Here is a 21607-nt window from a genome sequence, read left to right on the forward strand (position 1 = left end):
ACGGTGGCAAATGTAGAATGGAGTCGAGTCGTCTTGCGTCGAATCGAGTTGAGTTAAGTTGCCTTTCTCTGCAGTTAAGAAATCCCAAAGGACACGAATTTATGTTTGCTTGAGCATATTTCACCGCTAAGTCATTCGTCAGGCGGTGTCACAACCATGAAAATGGAAATGGTAATGGAAATGAATAGAGGTTCCCTGCTCTCACCATCATTTTTCCCCTCCGAAGCCAAAAAGCTAACAAAGTGTCACCACAAGTAAAGTTTTTGAGTGGACAAAGGACATGCCAATTGACGCTGATTAATGTTACAGGATGACAAAAAAGTGAATCGTGGCAGGCAGTATCGTGTAGGATAATATGGATTTAAAAAGGCGGAAAATTCTATTATTTTTATAGATAATGTGCCTTTGTTTCAGTAGGGCTTGAATTCGCAATGAGATATAAGGATAAACCTAAAACGTCTGGCATCCTTAAAATACAAATCTTAAGCTGTCCATTAAAACAGCTCGAAATATCAAAAGTGAATATCAAAGGACCAGGATTTGAAGAAGATTCAAACTAGTTTGTTAGGTTATCCTTGGATTACGCATACGACAAGTACGCCGCCCATGTTATATACCTATTCACTTTATTAAGTTGGTAAAAAACTTAATGAAACATCTAATTATAGTTAATAACTGGGCTACTAAAACATTAAAATAATTTCAAATATGTAAAACAAGTCAAATTCAAAAAAACAATATTATTATAAAGGATCAGTATTTTTTGGTATTTTCAGCCAGTATTTAGCTTTTTTTGGTTTTAGCTTAAAACGAAAGAAAAGCCACCACAGACAAAAAGAATTTTAAGAATTGTGCGTAACATTTATTTTATTTTTTTTTGGCTCAACATTTACACACAATTTTGTTTGTAGCCCCTTAATAAATATTCATTAAAGTTTTATTGCGGTCTCAGTAAAAAACAATATTTTCCCCTCTCTAATTCTTCCTCTCTTTCTTTCAGTTATAATTAGCCGCTCGTCGCAGTCGTTTGTTGCTGGCAAGTAAATCCTTTTCCTTACGTGTAAAAAGTCTTCAAAAGTGCTAAATAATGAAATTTTCTCAAGGATTTCGAGATTATCTTTCTGATGGTTATGTTCGCATTGAAATTGGTTTGGTTGCTGTTGTGTTTTATTTGCCAAAAAATTTTCAGAAACTTTGCTGCCAATAGGAAAAGGCAAAACAGAGAGCGCAAAATACGCGTGTGTGTGTGTGTGTGAAAATGCAAAAGGAGCATTCGATTAATGAAACTATCGATAACAATTTCTTACGTTAAAACGTTTACATCGTTAATGATCGGTTAAGGAAAATATTTGATGGCCAGTTTCGAAATTGATTTGTATAGAATCACACAATTACAAACGAATGGTAAGTTTAATTTTTTGTTTTATTAGTATTTCAGAATTTCTTGAATTTGTTTATTTACTACCCAATCCAAATCTGTTTCGTTTTTCGGTTTCGTTTTCTCGGCCTATTTCCAATTATTCTTGTTTTCGTTTTAGGTGTGGGCTTCTGAGATTTAAAAATTATTTTCATTTTGTTGATCCTTGCCGACAAACTTTCTGCTGTAGGCAAAAGACCCCAGTCACAATCATCTTCACAATTTATTGCATCTTTTGAAAGTTTATTAACTTTGTCTCTTAAGTCATTTAACACAGTCTCTAAGCTTTGTATACGCTCCATAAGTTTACTTTCAGTAGATGTAGATAGATTTTGGGTTGACATATTATTGAAACGATTTTCCAAATTGTACAAACTTTCAAGCGTTAAATTAGGATTACTGATTTTGGTATGGTTTATGTAATTTTCCATTTGGTTAATACGGTCATTCACTCTATCTAGATCCTTAGAGAAATCTATTGGTCCAGTTAATGTGGCTAACTCATTTATATGTTTGCTGTTAATGTCTTGTATATAGATTAATGTCAATTTACTTTGCTCCGAGCTTTTCTTTATATCGGGTAAGATGCGAAATTGAAAATCGCTTTGGAGTTGGTTCAAAAGTATCTTCAACTCCTTAGAATGCACTGCATCGGCCACCTTCTGCTCTTGAAATTTCTCCAATATCTGATAATTTGAATTTATGTCAATCAATTTATTTTCCATTACATTTTTGATATTGTCATAAAATTTTAAATTAGATTGATAGAGTTGGAAGAGTCCTTGAAGCGATTGGGATATTTTTTCTATATCTTCTAGGCACTTTTCGATTATATTTGTGTAATTGCTTTGGATTTGCTCCAAGTTCTGAATAGGTAATAACAAGTCTTTAATCTTATTCCACTTAATATTGGTCTGCTCAGTCGATTCAAATAGCGTTGACATATTTGAGTTTATTTTTTCAATATATTCAAACAACTTATTAATTTTTGACTCGAGATCGTTGTTAAATTTTTCTTTTGCACATGCTCGGGTACACACCAGTGACATGTTTTGGAAAGCATTTTCTTCATTTTGAATTAATAAATTAAGAGATGACAATGATTCATTGATGTTTTGAATGTTTTTCAACAATTTTTGCAATAAATCGTTTAACTGCTTTATATGGTTGTTTGGTTTTAATTTATTAATCATATTTTCTGAGTCGCTTATGCCTAGATTAATATTCTTACAACATTCATCTGCCAAAGACTTGGACAATTTATGCGAATTTTCAGCATTCTTTAGACGTTTCTGTTGATTGACAATTTCCGTGTGTAACTGCTCCAAAGAGTTGTTTGTAAACTCATCTATTGTGAGAGTTTTAATAGCATCACTGTGGTATAGAAATGTATTCTCCAAATTCTTGACATTCTCATCCCATTTCAGACAACAATTGTATGGATGTTTATCATCAGGTAATTGTTCGTTTAAATAATCAAAACGTGCATTTAAGTTAGTAAAATCCAACCACATATAGCCCGATGAAATCGCTTTTGCGAGAGGTTTAATATTTCGAATTTGCATTATCATATCGACAAAATCATGGATAATTTCTATACGATCCATAACTGGATTGTATGGGCAGCAGCTAATTTGTATATTGTTTTCCAAATTTTCTATAACCTTTGACATTCTCTCATTAACACTTGTGATCTTTTCAGAGCTCTCAACTTGTTTATCTATCCAATGGGCAATTTCAGTATTATTTTCACACTTCGATTTGTTTTCACCATTTGGTGGTGTGAACATTTGTCCTAAAATTGAACTAGTACTTGTAGTAAAATCAATTTCAGTAACCTGAGTCGAATTGATATCAGGTTCATCATTTTCTGGAGTTACAGTTGTAGTTGTAGTTGTTAAATTTGATAACTCATTCGTTCTATTGCATGTCACAACCAAGGGAATTTTAAATATATTCCACAAATTAACTTTCATGGCGTCGCCGTCGTGTGGTTGCGCTCTTAAAATGAATGTTTTTCCTTTCAAAAGTTTTTGATTAACATCTTTATGAAAGTCAGTGACTCTCTTCCAAAATTCGGACTTTTCGTTATCGTTTAAATTATTGGGAATGCAGCCAGCATTACGTAAATCCTCTTCCAACTCGGCTGTATAATCCGGTCCTGTACTCTTTGTATCCTCATCACCGTCATCATCAGAATCAGAATAGTCTGACGGAGAATCGCGTAAAATGTAACAAATCCTAACAATTTTCACACAATATTCGTATTTCAGGTTTTTACCCGCAGCTTTCTGTAATGCAATTTCAGAAGAAGTATGTGAATTCATATCATTGTTGATCGCCGCCTCCAACCGCGCTATCCAAAATATTAAAAATAAATAACTTGATTCAATCTGAAATACTGAAATGTTTTAACATTTGCCCCAAAAACAAAGTCACCGTAAATAAACATATTTACCATGTCGGGTAGCTCCCTTGTTCGATTGCAGTTTTTCAAATGATTACTCTTTGGTTCTCTTTCCACTTCTATTGTAATTAATTTTGAAATGCCTTAACTGCATTATAGTTACGAACTGTTTTGCTCTGTGGTCAATAACTTTGATTTGTTCCCCCTCATCGAGGTCAATGGTTAACAAACAAATAGCCAGTTTGTTTTTTTTAAGTGCAACAGCACGTTCGCACCGATGAATTTTGCACAGAATTGTGCATTACTTTTTGGGATGAATTTCGGGGGAATCCCCTTTTATGGGCAACTGTAAGTAACAAAAAATATTTGCAAAGTTAAAAAAAATTTTAAAAATACTTTTGGAAACAATTTCTGATAATATCACCCATTATTCTCTGACTGTATATTTAACCATTTCTAACAGATTTTTAAAAGTTTTATAATTTAAGATACTTAAAATCGGTATAATTGCAATTAAACATATCTCAAAACGACATCAAACACAAAAAAACAAAAAAAGGAAAGAAGAAAAATTTCATAACAAAATAATTCTTTCTTCCTGCTTGTTTTTACAAATTTCATTATCAATATGATCGAAAAAGAAAATTAATTAAGAATTAATTATAAAGAGTAATGAAGCCAGAGCCACAAAGGCCTCAGGGCTAAACACAATGTATTGCCTTATGTAAAAAAGTTTCTAAAATTATTAAGTTCAAATTTATATTAAAATCCATAACTGCATATGAGTAAAGCCCTCAAGCAGTGCTCAAATTGTTGGGAAATTCAATTGACTGTAACTTTATTGACTGTTTTTTATGGGTAGCAGTAGTATTTTTCCTGCTTTCGATTCAATAAATCGGCTTTGCTCGAACTTTAGCGGCAGTAAATAAATCATATCAATAAAAATGAGCAGCCCAACACACACGCACACGCACACACACACACACACACACACACACACACAGACACACACACAGACACATATGACACACCATTTCACTGCACTTCACTTCACTCTTTGTCCTTGCTGGCAGTCATGGCTTTTTCATGGCTCATCCTCGAAGTGCATTCCGCTGACTGGCACTCACCCAGAGTGCGTTGCTGTATGTAGTTGCAAACATGTTTATAAAAAGTACAAGTTAATATTTATGTAATTCAACAGAATACAGAATGGACAACAAGGCAGATCATTACATTGACATATTCATGCACAGACACACACACACACACACACACATTGAATCAAGGAATTCCAACTCCAGGAAGATGGAGAATGGACGTAAGAAACAATGCCAGTTAAAGAAAGAAGACGGAGCACGCGACCATGTAAAAGTGCGGACATTGCATTGCGTCCCACGCCAAGAAATCAACCTGCGATTGTGTCTCTTTTTGCTGCTTTTGTTTCTCTGGTCGGTCGGTGCTTGTCTCTGAATGGTCATGAATATGTGTGGCTATCGTCGAATGGATGAGGTTGGGAATGGGGATGGGTATAGGTATGGGGCAACTGCAGCTTCAATTCTTTATCTGCAACATGGACGCAACTCATGAACTTGTCTGACTGTCTGTCTGTGTGTCTGAGTGTCCGGCTGTCTGCACTGTCTCCTACTCTGTCTGCTTATCAAATGCGGCTCTTGTACCTGTCATAAGGTCCAACTGGATGGAAATATATGTATTGGGTATATGGCATGGCATGTATATTGGTGGGCCAAGTCAGGAACTCAACTCAAGTGCCTCGAGTTAACTTTTAATAAACTGCACAATGAACAAAAGGCCACTTCAGGTGGTGCTAAAGTCAGAGAGAGAGAGAGAGAGAGAGTGTGTGAGTAAAAGACAGAGAAAGAGAGAGAGGGTGATGAGGTGAATGGGTGAGGTAAGAGCGTTGAGAATGTGGCCCTAGGACCTCCATTTATCTCACTTGACGCCGGTGCCGGCAAATATGGAAATTTGTTTGGTCCGCTCCCATTTTCGGTTTCTTTTTTTTCTGTTTTATTCTTCTCTCTCTCTCTCTCTCTCTCGTTCTCACAAACATACATACTGCTCACTTGGCTTTTTGTGTCCTTTCAACTGCTTCATTAAACACTTGCCGTCCTACCGCCATGGCATGTCCTGGGCAGCCAAGTGTCCTTATGTCCTTGTGGTATAATTAATTTCTGCGGCCCAGAATTTGTAAAGAAAAACGAAAAAAATGCTTAGACGTGAGTGGAGTAGAGAAATGGCGAGTTCAAAAAACTCTAACCATCCTTTTTTTCCCTTCCTTTGCTGCACCAAACAAAAAAGGAATGACAAAGAGTAGCTTAAATATTTCCACCAGCAGGATACAAATGTATATGTATATGCACGTACTTCATTCTAGCTGTAATTAAATATACATAGGTAGAAGGTGGTATTGGGGGTGGTGTCGGGTGGCGGTGCAAAAAACGGCCTACTCCTTATGTGACCAAACACAACCAGCAGATTCTGAAGGCTTTTCATTTGCTAAGCAAACATTAAACAATCGCCTAACTAAATTTCTAGGCCATCCTCCGACCGCCCCACCACCCACCATCAATGTAATCAGATTCATGAACCGATAAATGTTTAGTTACACACCCAACCGCCACCCACAACAGGCCATGTAATCATATTGAATTTCCTTAAGCTGCTGGGCTGCTTCAATCTCAGGTTGTGGATACCACCGCGTGTCCTTTATGGGCCTTTTAGGTTAATTGCTTTTGTTGCAATGCTCACCAAGCAAGCTATTAATCGTTGGTCGGTTCTCCCCGGTCACCAACATACATATGAGGTCATTTAGACGGGAAATATCCTGGACATTTTCAGCTTTAGCTTTTCGAAATTAGTTTCACATTTATGCACGGCCAAAAAAAGAACGAGAGAATAACGCGTCTAGGCGCAGCCTGGCACCTGTGCGTGTTAGCTGGTAATTTTGGGGCTCTGCCATTGCCGTTGTCGTCACCATGATTGTCGAGACAACAAAGGATTGGAGCAGTTGGAAGGGCAACTGTCACTGTCGGAGTCGTAGTCGTCGTCGTAGTCGTGGCAGACATTTTCATAATTTTCACATGCTCACACAATTCCAAATCCCAAGCCACCCAAGTGGAGCGTCTCCTCCCGCTGCCGGTGCCCGGGCGTGCCGCTTAATTGCCTTAGCTCAGTTTCTGTCATACCTACCTGGAAGTGGGAGCTGGCGCTTAACGAATGTTCGGTGCTCTGGAGGACGGGGTAATGTTATTAGACTCCTGCCATTGCCAAGAAGTGTCACCTGCTGGGATTTGTGTGTGTGTGTGCCGTCTTTGAGTGAGTTGACTTCTTTCCATGCACAACGACCTTGTGGCTCTTCAATGCACGGTTTGAGGCTTTTATTTTCCCAAATCATTTTGCCATTTAAGAAGCATTTCTACTTTAATTTTTGTGCTTATAAATATTTTCTACCTGCCTACATATTTCAAAGTTTTTACTTTCATTTTGAAAATATATTGTTTGTATTTGTTGTGCCTGTAAATATATTTAATGAGTTAGTTAAACACAATAATGAATAAAACACTCGAGACTTCGAATACATCTGGCGACACGAAGAAAACACAAACTTCAGATTTGAAACCATCCAACAGCAGCAGCAACGTCAACAGTTTCTCTCCAACAGCTATCCAAGAGGAGCTAAAACCAAATGAAGAATTGCATGATGAAATTGAGATAACATATACCGATTTTCATGATGAATCGCAATTGAAGATCGTGCAAGATATTGTCGATAAGGAACTCTCCGAGCCATATTCCTTATATACGTATCGTTATTTTGTCTACAACTGGCCCGATTTGTGTTTCTTTGCCTGCCATGGGGAACGTTACGTGGGCGTTATAGTCTGCAAATTGGAACACCATCAGACTAGCTGGATACCTCAAGGCTACATTGCCATGTTGGCAGTAGAAGTGCCCTATCGTAAGAGGAAAATCGGTACGGCTCTGGTAAAAATGGCCATTGAAGCAATGATAGATCGTTGTGCTGCTGAAATTGTTCTGGAGACCGAGTTGAACAATAAGGCGGCATTAACCTTATATGAAAGTCTTGGTTTCATACGAGAGAAACGTTTGATGCGTTACTATATGAACGGTGTGGATGCATTTCGTCTTAAGTTATGGATACGTGATGTGACGCCGCAGGAGTCGAGTGAAGATAATGTATAAAGTGTATGATTTAACAAATTTTCAAATATGTGTTATTTTGGCAACTGTGTGAGTGTGTGTGTGTTGCATGTATGTATGTAGGTGTTCCCTTATTTCTTCTATAAATTAATGTCGATGTTAATGTTGATGAGAGAGAGAGAAAGAATGTTCTCTGCTGACGTCTGCTGCTGGGTTCAATTAGCGCCCCGGCAGGCAACCAGACTGGCTACTTGGGTAGCCTTAATACAGGTAGACAAGTAGGGGTTGGAAATCATTTAATTGAGCGACAACAGGAGTTTAAAATCATGAAGGGATAATTGCTTTTCAGGGTCAAGTCGACATTATATACAGTTATTGAGACGGCCCAAAGGCCCAAAGTGGCAGCAGCGATAAGTTGATTGCTGCTCTAAAAGGTGGTCCTTGAGGGTGAAAGACAAGACATTTCATATAACAAATAGGAAAAATTATTATTGATTAAATCCATTATATAACCCTTCTCTTAAAATTGAAAACAAAAGGCAACTTGTGTACATTCGCTTACCGAGAAATATCCGATTGGCATTCTAGATTATATTTTTTCAAATGGTTAAATCGCTTTACCAGAGAAATCACAGTTGATTTGATAGTTTTGCGCTACCGTTTTGAAACTGAGTTAAATGAAAAATGTAGAAATATTTGTTGTGGTCTCACATCAGTTACATTTACCTTTGCCATAATTTTTCTTAACTCTCTCAACAAGTTTTCGCATCTGTGGGCTGCTTGGGATCTGGATCTAAATCTGAATCTGGAGCAGGTCTCCCTTACGATCATTGATCTTTGATATCCCCACTTGAAACATGCTCTTACAGCTTCCTCAGTTAAGCACTGTTCTCCATCTCCCAATCGGCAGCACTTCACGTTTTGGACCAAAACTAAAAACAACAACAGATTCAGAGTCAAAGGCAGAGTCAGAGTCAGAGACTGAAGCAGACTTTTAGCCAAAGACGAAAGTCAAAGCTCTTTTACCAACTTTTGGCAGGTGGCACACCACGACCAAAGAGCAAGCAATTGCAACTGCCCGCTGGTTGTCTCCCCTAACTCTGACCGGCCCGGCCGGGTCTGGTATGGTATGGTTTGGTCCAGATGACATGCAACGTTCGCAGCATCGTCGCTGATTGAGTTGCACCTGCCATTCGCAGAAACAAGTCCAACTGAGGTCAGTCAGAGAAGGAGCACAAAGAGCAAGAGAAGAAGGAGGAGGCATCCAGCGTATACATACATTGGAGAAACAGAAGAAGGTGGTGGCGGTGCAGTGGTGTAGTGGTGGCGGAAGAGTTTAGGATGATACCCGCTGCCCGCGTTATTTATGTGGATTTTTGCCCATGACTGCATGCTGCTGCGACGGCGACTGCCCTGTCGTTGACATTTGCCTGAATTTCAATTTCATGTCAAGGCGGCGGCAGCTTCTGTCTACCATAAATCTTATCCTGGCATAGATGGGGTTGTGTGCTCTTGTGTTTGGGCCCCATATTTGCAGTCTTGAAATTGCCGCCCCCGAATCATCATGCACTTTAATGCGATAATTGTATAACTTAACATCGTTGCCCAATAAGAGGAAATTCGTAAATAATTAGCAGATTCAATGAAGCATCCAATGATTATGCCATTGCTCAACGATGTTCACCCACTGACAAAATGCCATAGGCAAAAGCAACAACATCATCATCATCATCATGCCCCTGCATACCAAATCATCATAGTTTTTCGCTTCTTTGATTATGCAAAATGATTAATTTGATACCAATAATAATTAATATTGAGTGAAATGCATAAGCATTTGGCATACATATGTACATGTATTTGCCGAGAAGGAATATGGATAATCATAAGATTATGGAATGTAGGGCATTAGAAATTAATTTAGTTCGTTTTTCTAATACAGGATGTCTCTAAGCTTCTCTAGGAGGCAATGCAAATGTGAATGAAATCAATTTATCAGCCTTAAAAAGATGAAATGAAAATTTAATATTAAACAATGCTGAAACTGGTTGAGAATTACAACTGAATGAAATGTCGATTTTCGATTTTATAAAGTATTTTGCTGTCAGGGAAACGAAATTTCTCTCAGTGTCTGAGGCAAATGAAATATTTATGTCATAACCAACTTTCAATAAATATCAATAGAGTTGCCATCAAAGTTATGCCAATTGACATGAAGGAGGAGTGGTGGGCTTAGGGGAAGCGATTGCATCGCTCCTTTCGTAAGCTTACTCCCCTCTCGCCCTGCTCTAGTCATGCCTTCAAATATCAATAAAAATCAAACTGCAAAACAGAAATCCATTTATAATTTAGACATTTATTTTTGTTCGATTTCTAGTTTTCTTTGCATTTTTTCATTTCTAATTTTTTTTTTTTTTATTTGCTTGTTTTGATTTTATACATACGTATATATATATGTATGTATTTATATATTATATGTATGTATATATTTTGGGGTTTGTCTTGTGCTTGACATTTGCTTACTTTCTGCTTTATCGGTTTTCTATATATTTTCTCTCTCCCTTATGTGTGTGTGTGAGTGTGTGTAAATTCTCTTGTGATGGGAAGAAAAAACAACAACTAGCTTAGCTTTTATTTTATGAGAATTGAATATATGTTTGGATTTCAGTTTTTCATTTTCCGTATTTTTCGTATCTCTTTTCTTTGTTTGCTTGTTTTTTTTTTTTTAATATTTTGTCTTAGGATTTTGGCTTACGCTTTGCTGAGTTTTTATGCTAGATTAGATATTTTCAAATACATATATATATATACATATATATATATATTTTGATTTCTGTGAATACGTTTTGAATAAATATTTGTTGCTGTTGATGTTGTTGCTGCCGTCAATATGTCAAGTGGCTAACTAACTTTACTTTTATTTTTTGGTTTTTCTTGATAAATTTGCTTTGATTATTACTATTTTCGTATTTTGTTTTATTTGTTTCGGTTACCCTTAAATTTGTAAGTTTGATGAAAAAAATGCTCGAGTTTTTGTTCTCAAATATGTGTGTGTGTGTTTTTTTTTGTGGTATATTTTCTTTATTTGTATTTGAAATGTTTTGTTGAAATATATTTTTATATATATATTATATATTTTTTTAATTTATACTTTTCTTTGGCTTTTCGGTTTTTCAATAATTCAATTCATTTTACAGTTGAATTAGTTTTGCTTTGTGAATTTCACTAAATTATAAATAAATAAATAAACAAATGTGTGAATTGGCAAAAAAAAAAAAAAAAAAAAATATATATTTATTGATAGAGAGAGAGAAAAATATTTGAATTTTTTGTTTTCTTTTTTTTTTTTTTTAATAAATAAATATAATTAGTAATACTTTTTGTGTGTGCTTTTGAATGGGGTGGGGTGAAGGGGATAGGGCGAAGGGGGTGAGGGGGTTTCAATAAATATTTGTAAAATAATTTCTGAACGCATTTAGTGGCTTTAATTTTAATTTGCTTTTAATTTAATTAATTTAATTTAATTATTGTTTGTTTTTTTCTTCTTTCTCTTTCTTTCTTGCTGTTTGTGTTGCTATTTGTTGTTATTGTTGTTTTTACTGTTGTTGTTGTTGTTGACTAGTGTGCGACTTAATAATATTTACAATTTGAAACAAAAATTTGTTAGTTTGGTTGGAAATATAAACAAATTGAACTGATTGAATTCATTAAGTTTTAATTGCAAATCCTATTTATAATAAGTTAAATAGACAGCGAGGCCAATAAATACATAATTTAAACAAAACCAAAAACAAAAAACAAAAAAATTGGCAAAAAATATAGCAACAAGGCGATTACCTAAATATTTCTCATTTCAAACTTGTTTATACCCTGTGTATACCAATGACGGCGAGAAGGGCATCTGGGCACCTGCTTGTGGAACACCTCGAATCGATGCTTTGTTTGGTTTGTCAAGCCAAGCGATCGAAAAGATCTTTGACAAGAGAAAACAAAAACGAACAAAAACTGTGGCCTACTTATGTGGGACAATTGCGTTTGACTTTTCGTGCAGAGTATCGTCAATGTCGGTGCCATTGAGAGCCTGGATATTTCTTTTCTTCGTTTTTTTGTTTTTTGATTTTTTTCGTGGGGGTTTCTTTTCTCTCTCTGTGTCTGTTTTGAGTGTTGCTTGTTTTTTATACTTTTTTTTTTGTTTTTGTTTTGTGTTTTAGTTGGTTTTCCTTTTTTGTTTGTGTGTGTGTGTGTTTTTTTTTTGTTTTTGTTAAGTTTTTACACGCGAAATAAATTCAGTCTTTGGTTCTATCACAACATTTGTTTACACGTTTCGTTTCGGTAACGTTTTCAAAATATTAAAATAAAAAAAAAAAACTATAATTATAATAATTAAATTATATATACGTATATATATATGTATATTAAAAAAAAGAAACGCGGTAACGGTTAATGTAAACGAAAACGACAAGGAAAAGCGATACGGAACGAAAAGTAAAAGCAGCCAAAAACTTTTCATAGTTTGCCTCTGCAATGGGATTTTTCTTTTTCTTTGTTGTTTTCTTTAGGTTTGTGTGTGTGTCGAATTTAGTTTTAAACTAAATACGCTTTATGAGTGGGAAACAATTGTTTTCTTTTTTTTTTTTTTTTTTGTTTTTTTGGTTTTTTGTTTGCTTTTCATTTCATTTCCGATCTTGGGTCACTTGTAACTCTCTATCTGCATCTGTGTCTATAGGTATCTATAAGTATCTATAGGTATTATGTATTATGTCTATGATTCTCTCCTTCGAAAGTCTTCTGCATAAGGTTCTCGACAACGACAATGAGGACGAGGACGAGGATAACGACGACGACGACGATGACGCTTAGGACACACCCAAGTCGTGCAGCAAATGTTGTGTGATAACCTCGCCCTGTTCTTCCATTAGTTGAGCGGTCACAGTATTTATGAGATTGAACACAATCGCAAATACAGTGAAGGCACAATAAACGCTTAATGCCAGCCACCATATCAATTGCTCGTATTCACGATGACCAAAGTTTTTCAATACCAAAAAACCGATGGTAAGGCCAGCCAAAGCACCAGTTAAATGTGCTATATATGAGACTTGTGGGCCTTTGGTGAATGTTGCTCCGCCATCAAAATATTGTGTATAGAGAGCATAACCCAAATCGCATGATACTGCAAATTGACAAGAGAAAACAAAAACGAAATGGCAAAATATTAATAAAGATTGAAAAATATATAAAAATAAAACAAAAGAGGAGATTTGCATAGAAAGGATAGGAGAACGGAAATGGAAGAAATCGATTACTTTTTTTTTTTAGGAACTTACCAAATATCACAACAGATCCCAGCTGTGTGGAGGCCGATTTCATGTGGGCATAATTCAGTGTTATATTGGCCAAATGGGCTGCCAATAGGGCATAAACACCACCGCTGGCACCGACCAAAAACACCTCCGAATCGACAACACTTGTGCCCAGTGAACCGGCAAATACGCCAGCCATATAGATAACTCCAATTCGCGCTGTACCATGCATCACCTCCAATGGTATGCCGAAGAACAATTGTATTATGATATTGAAGCCCAAATGGAACCAATTCGCATGCAGGAACATATAGCTGAAGAAACGCCAGACTTGCAAACGACGATCTGGACGATAGACTAATACCGAATCGCTTGGTATGGGCACTGGTAGACCAAAATTCTGGGCGGGCATTGTATAACGGTCATAGGCAAAGATTGCAATCTGTAAATGTGAAAGGGAGACCGAATATGGGCATTAGTTAGTTAGTTAGTTTGGTTACTTAACAAAGGAAAGAGAGAGAGAGAGGGAGAGAGACAGCGAGAGAGAGAGAGAAAGGAGGTTGGGTTTGCTTCTTGTTCCTGTGTTCTGTTTCTATTCTGATTTATATGTAACTTTCGTATATACATATATAATGTTGTTGCTGTCTGGCACGCGACGGCAATGCCCCAAATAAGCAAAAGCAACATCATGTTCGAGTTGAATGTTTGTTGGTGTCTCTGTGTGTGTGTGTGTGTTTGCTATGAGAGTCCTGCCAACTTTATTTTTGGCATTGGTTCAAACTTTTCTTGAGAGTGCGACGACGACGACGACGACGACAACAACAAAAACAACGACACTCCCTAAATTGTTTTTTTCCCTATGGGTTTTTTTTTTCGTACGTTTTCCATTTCCTCATTTATTTTATACCCTTTTTAAGGAAATGAAGCCATTTTACTTTTGGCCAAAATGCAGTAAACGAAATCATTTTAAAAAGATTCTTATTTTCTTTCCAACTTATGAGAGCAATATCAAGAAAATGAAAAACATAAGGCCAAGTATAAGAAAATCAATCAAAATTTTCTATATGTATGCTAATCGATATATATATCTTGCGGGGAGGGGGTAAAGAAAAACATTTTCCTTCACTTCATTTCTTTTAGTTGCTTGTGGTAGGTAAAGTGTATAAAAACTTCGTTTTTGATTGAAAAATATTGCCCATATTATTCTTCATGTTGCTGTTGTTGCTTTTTGTGTGAAGCTTGTTTACAATCGATTTTGGGGGCGCCAGGCAGTCAGCCAAAAGGAAAAACTTCTTGCTACACATACACACACACATACAGGGATACATTGAAGATGTCTATATATATTATATACATATTTGTGTATATAAATGTATGTTTCTGTGTGTATATTTGAATCATTTTATCGCTTTTAGTTGGAAGTTTTTGGAGAATTTTTGTAAAGTTCTTTTGCTAGAAATTTTTATTGCATTTTGCGGTTCTTTGATTCCACTCAGAGTATATGTATCTAGCTCTCTCTCTCTCTCTGTCTCACATTCATAGGAAGGGTAAAAACAACAACAACAACAATAATAATAATAATAATGAAGATAATAAATCTATCCACAATACGAAACTTACCTCAATGATGGAGATTAGTAATATAAACCATGGCCAATGTTTGCGATGTTCATATTTGAGTAGACTCAACTCATCACTGGTATCGGTTTGGGCCACCGTTGCGGATGTTGTGGAGCAGGAGATGATGGGCAATGCGCTGCTATTGTTGCTGCTGCTATTGTGGCAGTTGCTGTTGGTTGCTGCTGCCACCTCACGTTGCATGTAAATGTGTTCACCTTGCCGAGTGCAACATGTACTGCTAGCTGTGCTGCAGTCTGTGTCATATGACGATGAGCAGGATGATGATGATGATGATGACGAGGAGATGACTGTGGTGCAGGTGGAGATTGGTGTTGGAATGTCAATGATGGTCTCCTTAGTGTTGTTTTTGCTGCCCAATGATGCTGGCTCCTCCTCCACTTGCAGCTTTGTTTCGTTTACATTTGTGTGATTTTCCATTTTATTTTTCTTTTCTCTCTCACTCTGTGTGAGTGTGTGTGTGTGAGTTGGTGTTGCTTGCTTGCTGTTTTTCCTCTTTTCTTTTCTTTTTTTTTTTGGCGCCAGGGAAAAAAATCGAATTCTGGAAAATGAAATGTAGACAAGTGAGTTTTGTATAATTAATTAACTTTTGGAAATGAACAATAAACACAAAATACCAAAAAGTGAACTGAGAGGGTAGGAAAAAACCCCCCCCGCAAGAGCAAAAGAATCGAATTAAGTGCATAAATTATTCATAAAACAAGAGTAAACTATAGAGCCAAAAGGCAACAGCAATTACAACACTTGATGGAATTTTTTTTTCCAAAGATTTTTCTTCTTTCTCTTTTCGTATGCTTATTTCTGTTTTTTTTTTTTTTTATTATTTTGTTTATTGTCTTGAGTTGAGTTGCATTCACAACTTCCTGAACTGAACTGAACTTATTTGGGTCACTAGAATTCCGTTGAGTAACAAATAGAAAATAAAAAAAAAACACCGAGAATAAAGTTTTGAGTTTCAAATGGTCTAAAATTAACATTTTGCTCATGTCTTTAGCATTCTTTTACTTCTTCGACCCCATGCAAAAAATCACTAATGGTCCACTAATGAGGATAGAAAATTGTGCCGAGTGGGTGACTGGTGTGGTGAGGTTGTGGGGTGTAATCAGTTAATAACAGCAATATTATGGGTAATTTTCGTAAAGCAAACGTTTCGAAAATTATGTTAATCGCATTCGTTTCAATTACGATAGAAGAATTGCATCTAAAAGATACAATTTTGATACGCTAGCGACTTAAAGATCGTTTCGGCCGGCCCCCACCTCCGACTTGAGTAAACTCAACTGACTTCCTCTGTGTCTCTCATGGTCGCTGTCTGTGTGTGTGTGTTAACTGAATGGTAAGTAGGCGAAGACGACGAAGTTTGAGCCGAAGTTTACTAGACTTGTTAGCTTTTTTCTCTGTTTCCCCATCATGGTGTGTGTGTGTGAAAGAGTGTGGGATTATAAGCAACTGACCAGAAAGCAACAACAACAACAACAACATCTCTTGGTTGGTTGCCATGGACGTGGCATAAACTCAAGGGGCAATGCCACAACATAAACAGGTGCAACTCAACACGCTCACCCAAAAAACTTACTAGAAATGTCCTTTTTGATAAGAACAAAACAACAACAAAAAATTAAAATAGATCAAGATTAAAATGTTTTAAGTGAGATGCCCCCTTTTTGATTTGTGATGATCTCTTTGCTAAGCTACTGCTTATTTTTTGGTTGCCTAGGCAATCAGCAAACTTATTTCAATAAGGCACGAAATTAATTAATTTATTAATTATGGCATTTTGTTGTTATTGTTGCTGCTTTTCGTTTGTTTTTGGCTTTTGCAATGCACTGAATAGTCAGAAGAGCATGACTGACTAACATTTCGAAAGTTTTTTTTCTTTTTTAAAGAATATGTTAAGACGCGTCGCGAGACGAGGGAAGAGTTGGGTGGTCGGTTGGTTCGTCGGTCGGTCTGTCATTTAAAAAGAGGCATAAAAATCTAAAGTTTCAGTTTCACATGACCCCTGAGACGGCTCTCGGTTTGTATGTGCATATGCACATAATTTGCATTATAGCCCTAGTCTAGGTCTATAGTATCTGGCCATCTGCCCCTTGCAGGTTGAATAAACTCATTACGCCAAGTCTCTGGGCCCCCTCTGCCCCGCCTGCTAACCCCCCCCTTTGTCATTCCATTCACTCACTCTCCTGCATATCTACATAAATATGTATTTTTCTGTGTTAATTTTTTTTTATGCTTGTCTGTGACAATTTCTATTGCAATTTGCTATTTTACGAGTGCAATACTCATTAAGGTCAAAGTCTTACCTTCTGTGTTTGTGTTGAGGTGTTGATTTGTATTTATATATATATATAATTCTTTTGCTTCTTCTTGTCTTGTAATCCAAAATGCGTTTTTAATCCAAATGGGGGGCAGATTTGGTTGTTGTTTTGTGTGTTTCAGTTTGTGGCAGGTTTCTTGATGTTGTCTTTCACTTGCTTTTTGTTACTGTCACATTTGTTGTTATTAATAATAATTTGTTGAGCTTTGTTTTAGTGCTCATCAAATTTTTCATTTTTGAGCATAATTTTTGTTTTCACACAATTTATATATTTTTTTTTTTGTTTGTTTCTTGTTTTTAAACACTTTTGCACGAAAATGTACCAACAATTTGGATAAGGTGGGTGTAAAAAAATTAATGATATGACAATTTGTTGTCGTTTATCGTTGTGTTGTTGTTGTTGTGATATTGCAGCCTGCTGCTGGTTCTTCTTGGTAACACACACAAAAAAAAAAAAAAAATAACAAGAGAATCTCACGCCAACGCAGTCGAAAAAAAAAAAAAAACGCTTCGCTTTTTTTCTCTCTCACTCAAAACTGCTTTTATGTTTCTTAACTTAATTTTTCCTGATCTGTTCGCCTTCAATTTCTTTTCTTGGCCTTTTGCTGTTTTTCTTCTACTTTGCTTTCTTGCAGACGATGCTTCAGCGTTCGCGTCTCGCACGCAACTAACTGAATGAGCCAACAGCGCCGGCCTTTAATACTACCACCGAACACGGGCGGGTTGATGAATGAAAACAACAAACGGAACACAGCGACAGCAGATGTATAAGAGCGAGCGAATGCATTTCGCTTCGAACTCGAACCTTTTGGCCATTCGAACATGTTGTGTTTTCATTTTGTCACTAGCCACGCTAATTGAGGGTGGTTGGCCAGTATAAGAGAATGCAAACTCTCTTTGTCTTTGTCAGATTGCTTCTGCAGTTGCGACTCAATCTCGTTTCAATATCCGATCGATCCGATCGTCTGGCTGATTTAAGTTAATCATCAATCGTTAGTTCCTCACCGTCTAGCATTGAGAAATATTTGGCCACAATGTCGATGTATGAGTCATTTGGTTATTACCAATGTCACTGACTAAACAAATTGTCCGCGGGAGATCTCATTTTTCTTTGATGATGAAATATAGCTACATATGTATACATATGTAGATCTGCAATTGAAATTTCATTCACAAATCAACACTTTAACAGTGCATTTGTGATTGACTGTGATTGATTCTACATAAGGACGTGTGCCTAACACAGCAAATTCTAAATTGTCTTCATACTAATTGATTAATCCTTGACGATTCCCTTCATACATATAGCCATTTTAAGAGCAAGTGATTGTTAAGCGAATTTAGCTTTCCAGCAAAGTATTTGTTTCTTATTTCTTTAGCGCCAGTTTGTTAATACAAATATGAGTATGAATTGGAAATTTTAGTGAGTGATTCATCTAGAATTCTGAGTAAGATTCAGTTAAGTTTTGGATAATTCGAAGAGAAAGTAAGATACCACGTTCCAGCTTTGAGCATTTACTCAATCTTATTATGACGTGAAAAAGTAGGTACTTATGTGGCAAACTGAAAAATCTTATTGGCCAACTCATTAAGAAAAAAAAAATGGGTTTATCGTTTGAATTTCAAAAGATTTTAAAGATTTGATAAGGTATTAATCAGATATGTATATAGTGCAGGCAGGTGATGATATTGTGAGGGAAAGCATGTGCCACATTAAGGGTTTCCTTTCAAATTTTTCTCTTCATGAAGCGTGCCACATCTATGTGGCATATTGCAGCTGCTGCTGTTGCTGCTGTTTTTGCTGCTGCTTATTCGATTCTCAATCTCGAATGGATCTCTTCATTCTCCTGCAGGTGGTTTCTAAATAAATATTAAAAATTCAATCTCATGAAACATTCACTTTGCCAATGCATAACATGTCTGCCCCTCTCCCTCTCTCTGTATCTGTTTCTTCCCCTCATTTTTTTGGATTCCTCTTTCTAAGTAAAAACAAAGAAAAAGAGGAATATTGAATCCCGGTTGCCAAGGGGTTTTAAATTTCACACCTTTAAGGAGGTAAGTCCTAAACAGAGATAAAAATCGGTAGCAAAAATAAATATTTATACAAATTATTAGTCGGCTCTTGCGTGATCCGGAGGCCGGACTAAGCTAAAGCCACAAGAAAATGAAAAAAAAAGAAGTGAGCAAGGCAAAGGAAGAGGAAATGGGAAACACATGCATCAGTTCGCGGAAAAGGCTACGAAATGTTGCACAAAAGGAGTAGCAACAGTAGTTTGGGAAGTTTTCGAAAATTTTGGTCAGGATCATTTGATGTGGTACGTGGGTACGTGTTTTGCATGATAAGCTGGGAATTTACACAGATTTGATAGATAAGACAAACATTACGGTCAAACTGTGTATGTGTGTGTGTGTGAGGGAGTGAAATCTTTCTACAAAAATAACTAAAAGTATTTCACCCGCATGAAAAATGAAAATAATTCCATACTCATGGGAAACAGAGAAAGAGACACAGAGAGACGGAGAGAGAGAGAGAGAGAGCGAGCCAGTTCCTTCGCTGAGATTTATGATGACTTTTTAACATGTTTCGTGCAACAGGTAAAAGAATATACACTGTAGAATAGAGAACACACAGTTAGCTACATGACCATGACCATGACCAGGCACGTCATCATCGTCGTCAACAGCAACATCACCATCACCATGGCCCATAGCCCATAGCCCATCGTCCAGGCTTGGTAAATCCTTTTTCCCACGTTCCCTCAGGCCAACATGCGCTGAATTTTCATTGTGCTAGACACGCATCAAAACATTTCAACTCCACAGGACCCACTCAATCTCTTTCCTTCTCTTTTTAGATGTGACTGCTACAGCAGCATTTCTTTCCCTTGGCTTGTCTTTCCGCTTTTCCTTGCTTTCTGCTTTCTCTATCTCTCCCTCTCTATTTCAATGTATTTCCTAAGCAAGGTCAATTACAGGTACTCATAGATAAGTGAGGGACTCTAGGTGGGCGTGGGCCTGGCTTTTCCCACACTAATTTCTTGGTTGATTCGCGGGGAATTCCTATCTGCTACATGTGCTTGCCACATGTGTGTGGATGATACGCAGCACTGGTCTAGGAATTTCCGCAACTTGTTTCCTGGCACACACACAATATGTCCTTGCCTATCTTTGCATAGAGTTTCATTTGAATTGCTTAACGCGATTTTTGGTGTGCGAAACACTTGTTGAAAAGTTCCGCCAAAAGGTCATCTCCTTAAAACTGTCTCACGGCGTATTTTCCCACACACACACACACCCACACCTACCCAGAGTATTGCGGGCATTTTCTAGGCGGAAGGATCTAACCATCGTTTGACTAATCAAATTTCAATAATAGGCAACTTTATAATTTACTTCCTGGAAAACAAGGAGATTATTAACTCTAGAACCCATAAATTGATTAGCCGTGTCAGTTATTCTTATTAATATATTTAGTTAATTTTCAAATCAAATGACCTAATGTTAAAAAATTAAGTCACAATCAATTCAGATTTTGAGAGATTTTTTGCACCAAATATTTTGTTGTGATAATAAACTGCTAAGAGGTATTAAACTTAATAATTTCAATACCTTGTATTGCATTTTTTTCGCTTCACATAAATTATAATTCTCAACTAGTTTTAGTGTAGAAATGAAATGGAAAAGTTAGTGCAACTTTAAAAGCCAACAAAGTTTGCCTATTTTACATTTCACTGAGAATTCCAGTCAAAGGATTTGACTAATTTTATGGTTTACCTCAATAAACACATGAAAATTTGATTTCGAATTAACTTTCCCTTTGACATTTAGTGGTATTTGTAAGCAGAGATTCTTGGAACAAAACAAACACTTAGCCTTTGGTCGGAACCATTTGATGTTGCTCGTCGTATCAAACTTTGTTTGTGCGCAATTTGAGCCAAAATATTGAAGGTTTCTACATAAATGAGCATGGATAATTTCTCTGTCTAACATTTAATTATGACATTCTGTTCATATGTTCAACAATATGTTTAGTTACATGTAATTTAGAGTGCCAATTATTTGCTGCAAAATTTTACATATGCTTTCAACAGGTTTGAATCCAGTTCAGGTTTGTTAATCCATTCGATGTCATTCTGCATGATTGGTTTTGCTCGAATTTCCATTGTAAGGTTAATTTAGCATTGTGTTGCTAGTCTAAGGACTTAACAAACAGCACAATGTTACCTGGCAAATTATAAAGTTCTGAATTGTAAACAAACCGTGTTCAATATCCATTTGAAGAGCCACCATCCAAAAAGCCTGGCGATGGTCATAATGACGATGGAACTAAAATTCATTGCACAAAT

At 36.5% G+C, this 21607-nt stretch overlaps 4 protein-coding genes across 4 annotated transcripts in view; 2 read left to right on the forward strand and 2 right to left on the reverse strand.

The window, feature by feature from the left end:
* Window positions 1–1054: 1054 nt before the first annotated feature.
* LOC137579148 (putative leucine-rich repeat-containing protein DDB_G0290503) lies at window positions 1055–4984 on the reverse strand. Its single transcript, XM_068292848.1, has 4 exons — window positions 4952–4984; window positions 3543–3708; window positions 1971–3287; window positions 1055–1080 (listed from the first exon to the last, which is right to left on the reverse strand). The coding sequence occupies exons 1-4, from the start codon at window positions 4982–4984 to the stop codon at window positions 1055–1057; spliced, it is 1542 nt and encodes a 513-aa protein (XP_068148949.1).
* LOC137578870 (SEC14-like protein 2) overlaps window positions 1281–21607 on the forward strand; it is a 148703-nt gene continuing 128376 nt past the window's right edge. The window contains exon 1 of the mRNA XM_068292475.1: window positions 1281–1404. The gene's annotated coding sequence lies outside the window, so the exon portion shown is untranslated. The remainder of the gene's footprint in view (window positions 1405–21607) is intronic.
* Naa30B (N(alpha)-acetyltransferase 30 B) lies at window positions 7325–8063 on the forward strand. The gene has a single exon (XM_068293046.1). The coding sequence runs from the start codon at window positions 7392–7394 to the stop codon at window positions 8043–8045; it is 654 nt and encodes a 217-aa protein (XP_068149147.1). The 5' UTR covers window positions 7325–7391; the 3' UTR covers window positions 8046–8063.
* On the reverse strand, window positions 10492–17915 carry rho (rhomboid). The gene is made up of 4 exons (XM_068292508.1): window positions 17248–17915; window positions 14927–15485; window positions 13331–13748; window positions 10492–13176 (listed from the first exon to the last, which is right to left on the reverse strand). Exons 2-4 carry the CDS (start codon window positions 15362–15364, stop codon window positions 12860–12862), a joined length of 1173 nt encoding a protein of 390 aa, XP_068148609.1. The 5' UTR covers window positions 15365–15485; window positions 17248–17915; the 3' UTR covers window positions 10492–12859.

Source organism: Drosophila tropicalis, unplaced genomic scaffold, assembly GCF_018151085.1.
Source record: "Drosophila tropicalis isolate 14030-0801.00 unplaced genomic scaffold, ASM1815108v1 contig_694, whole genome shotgun sequence".
NCBI classification, from domain to species: Eukaryota; Metazoa; Arthropoda; class Insecta; order Diptera; family Drosophilidae; genus Drosophila; species Drosophila tropicalis.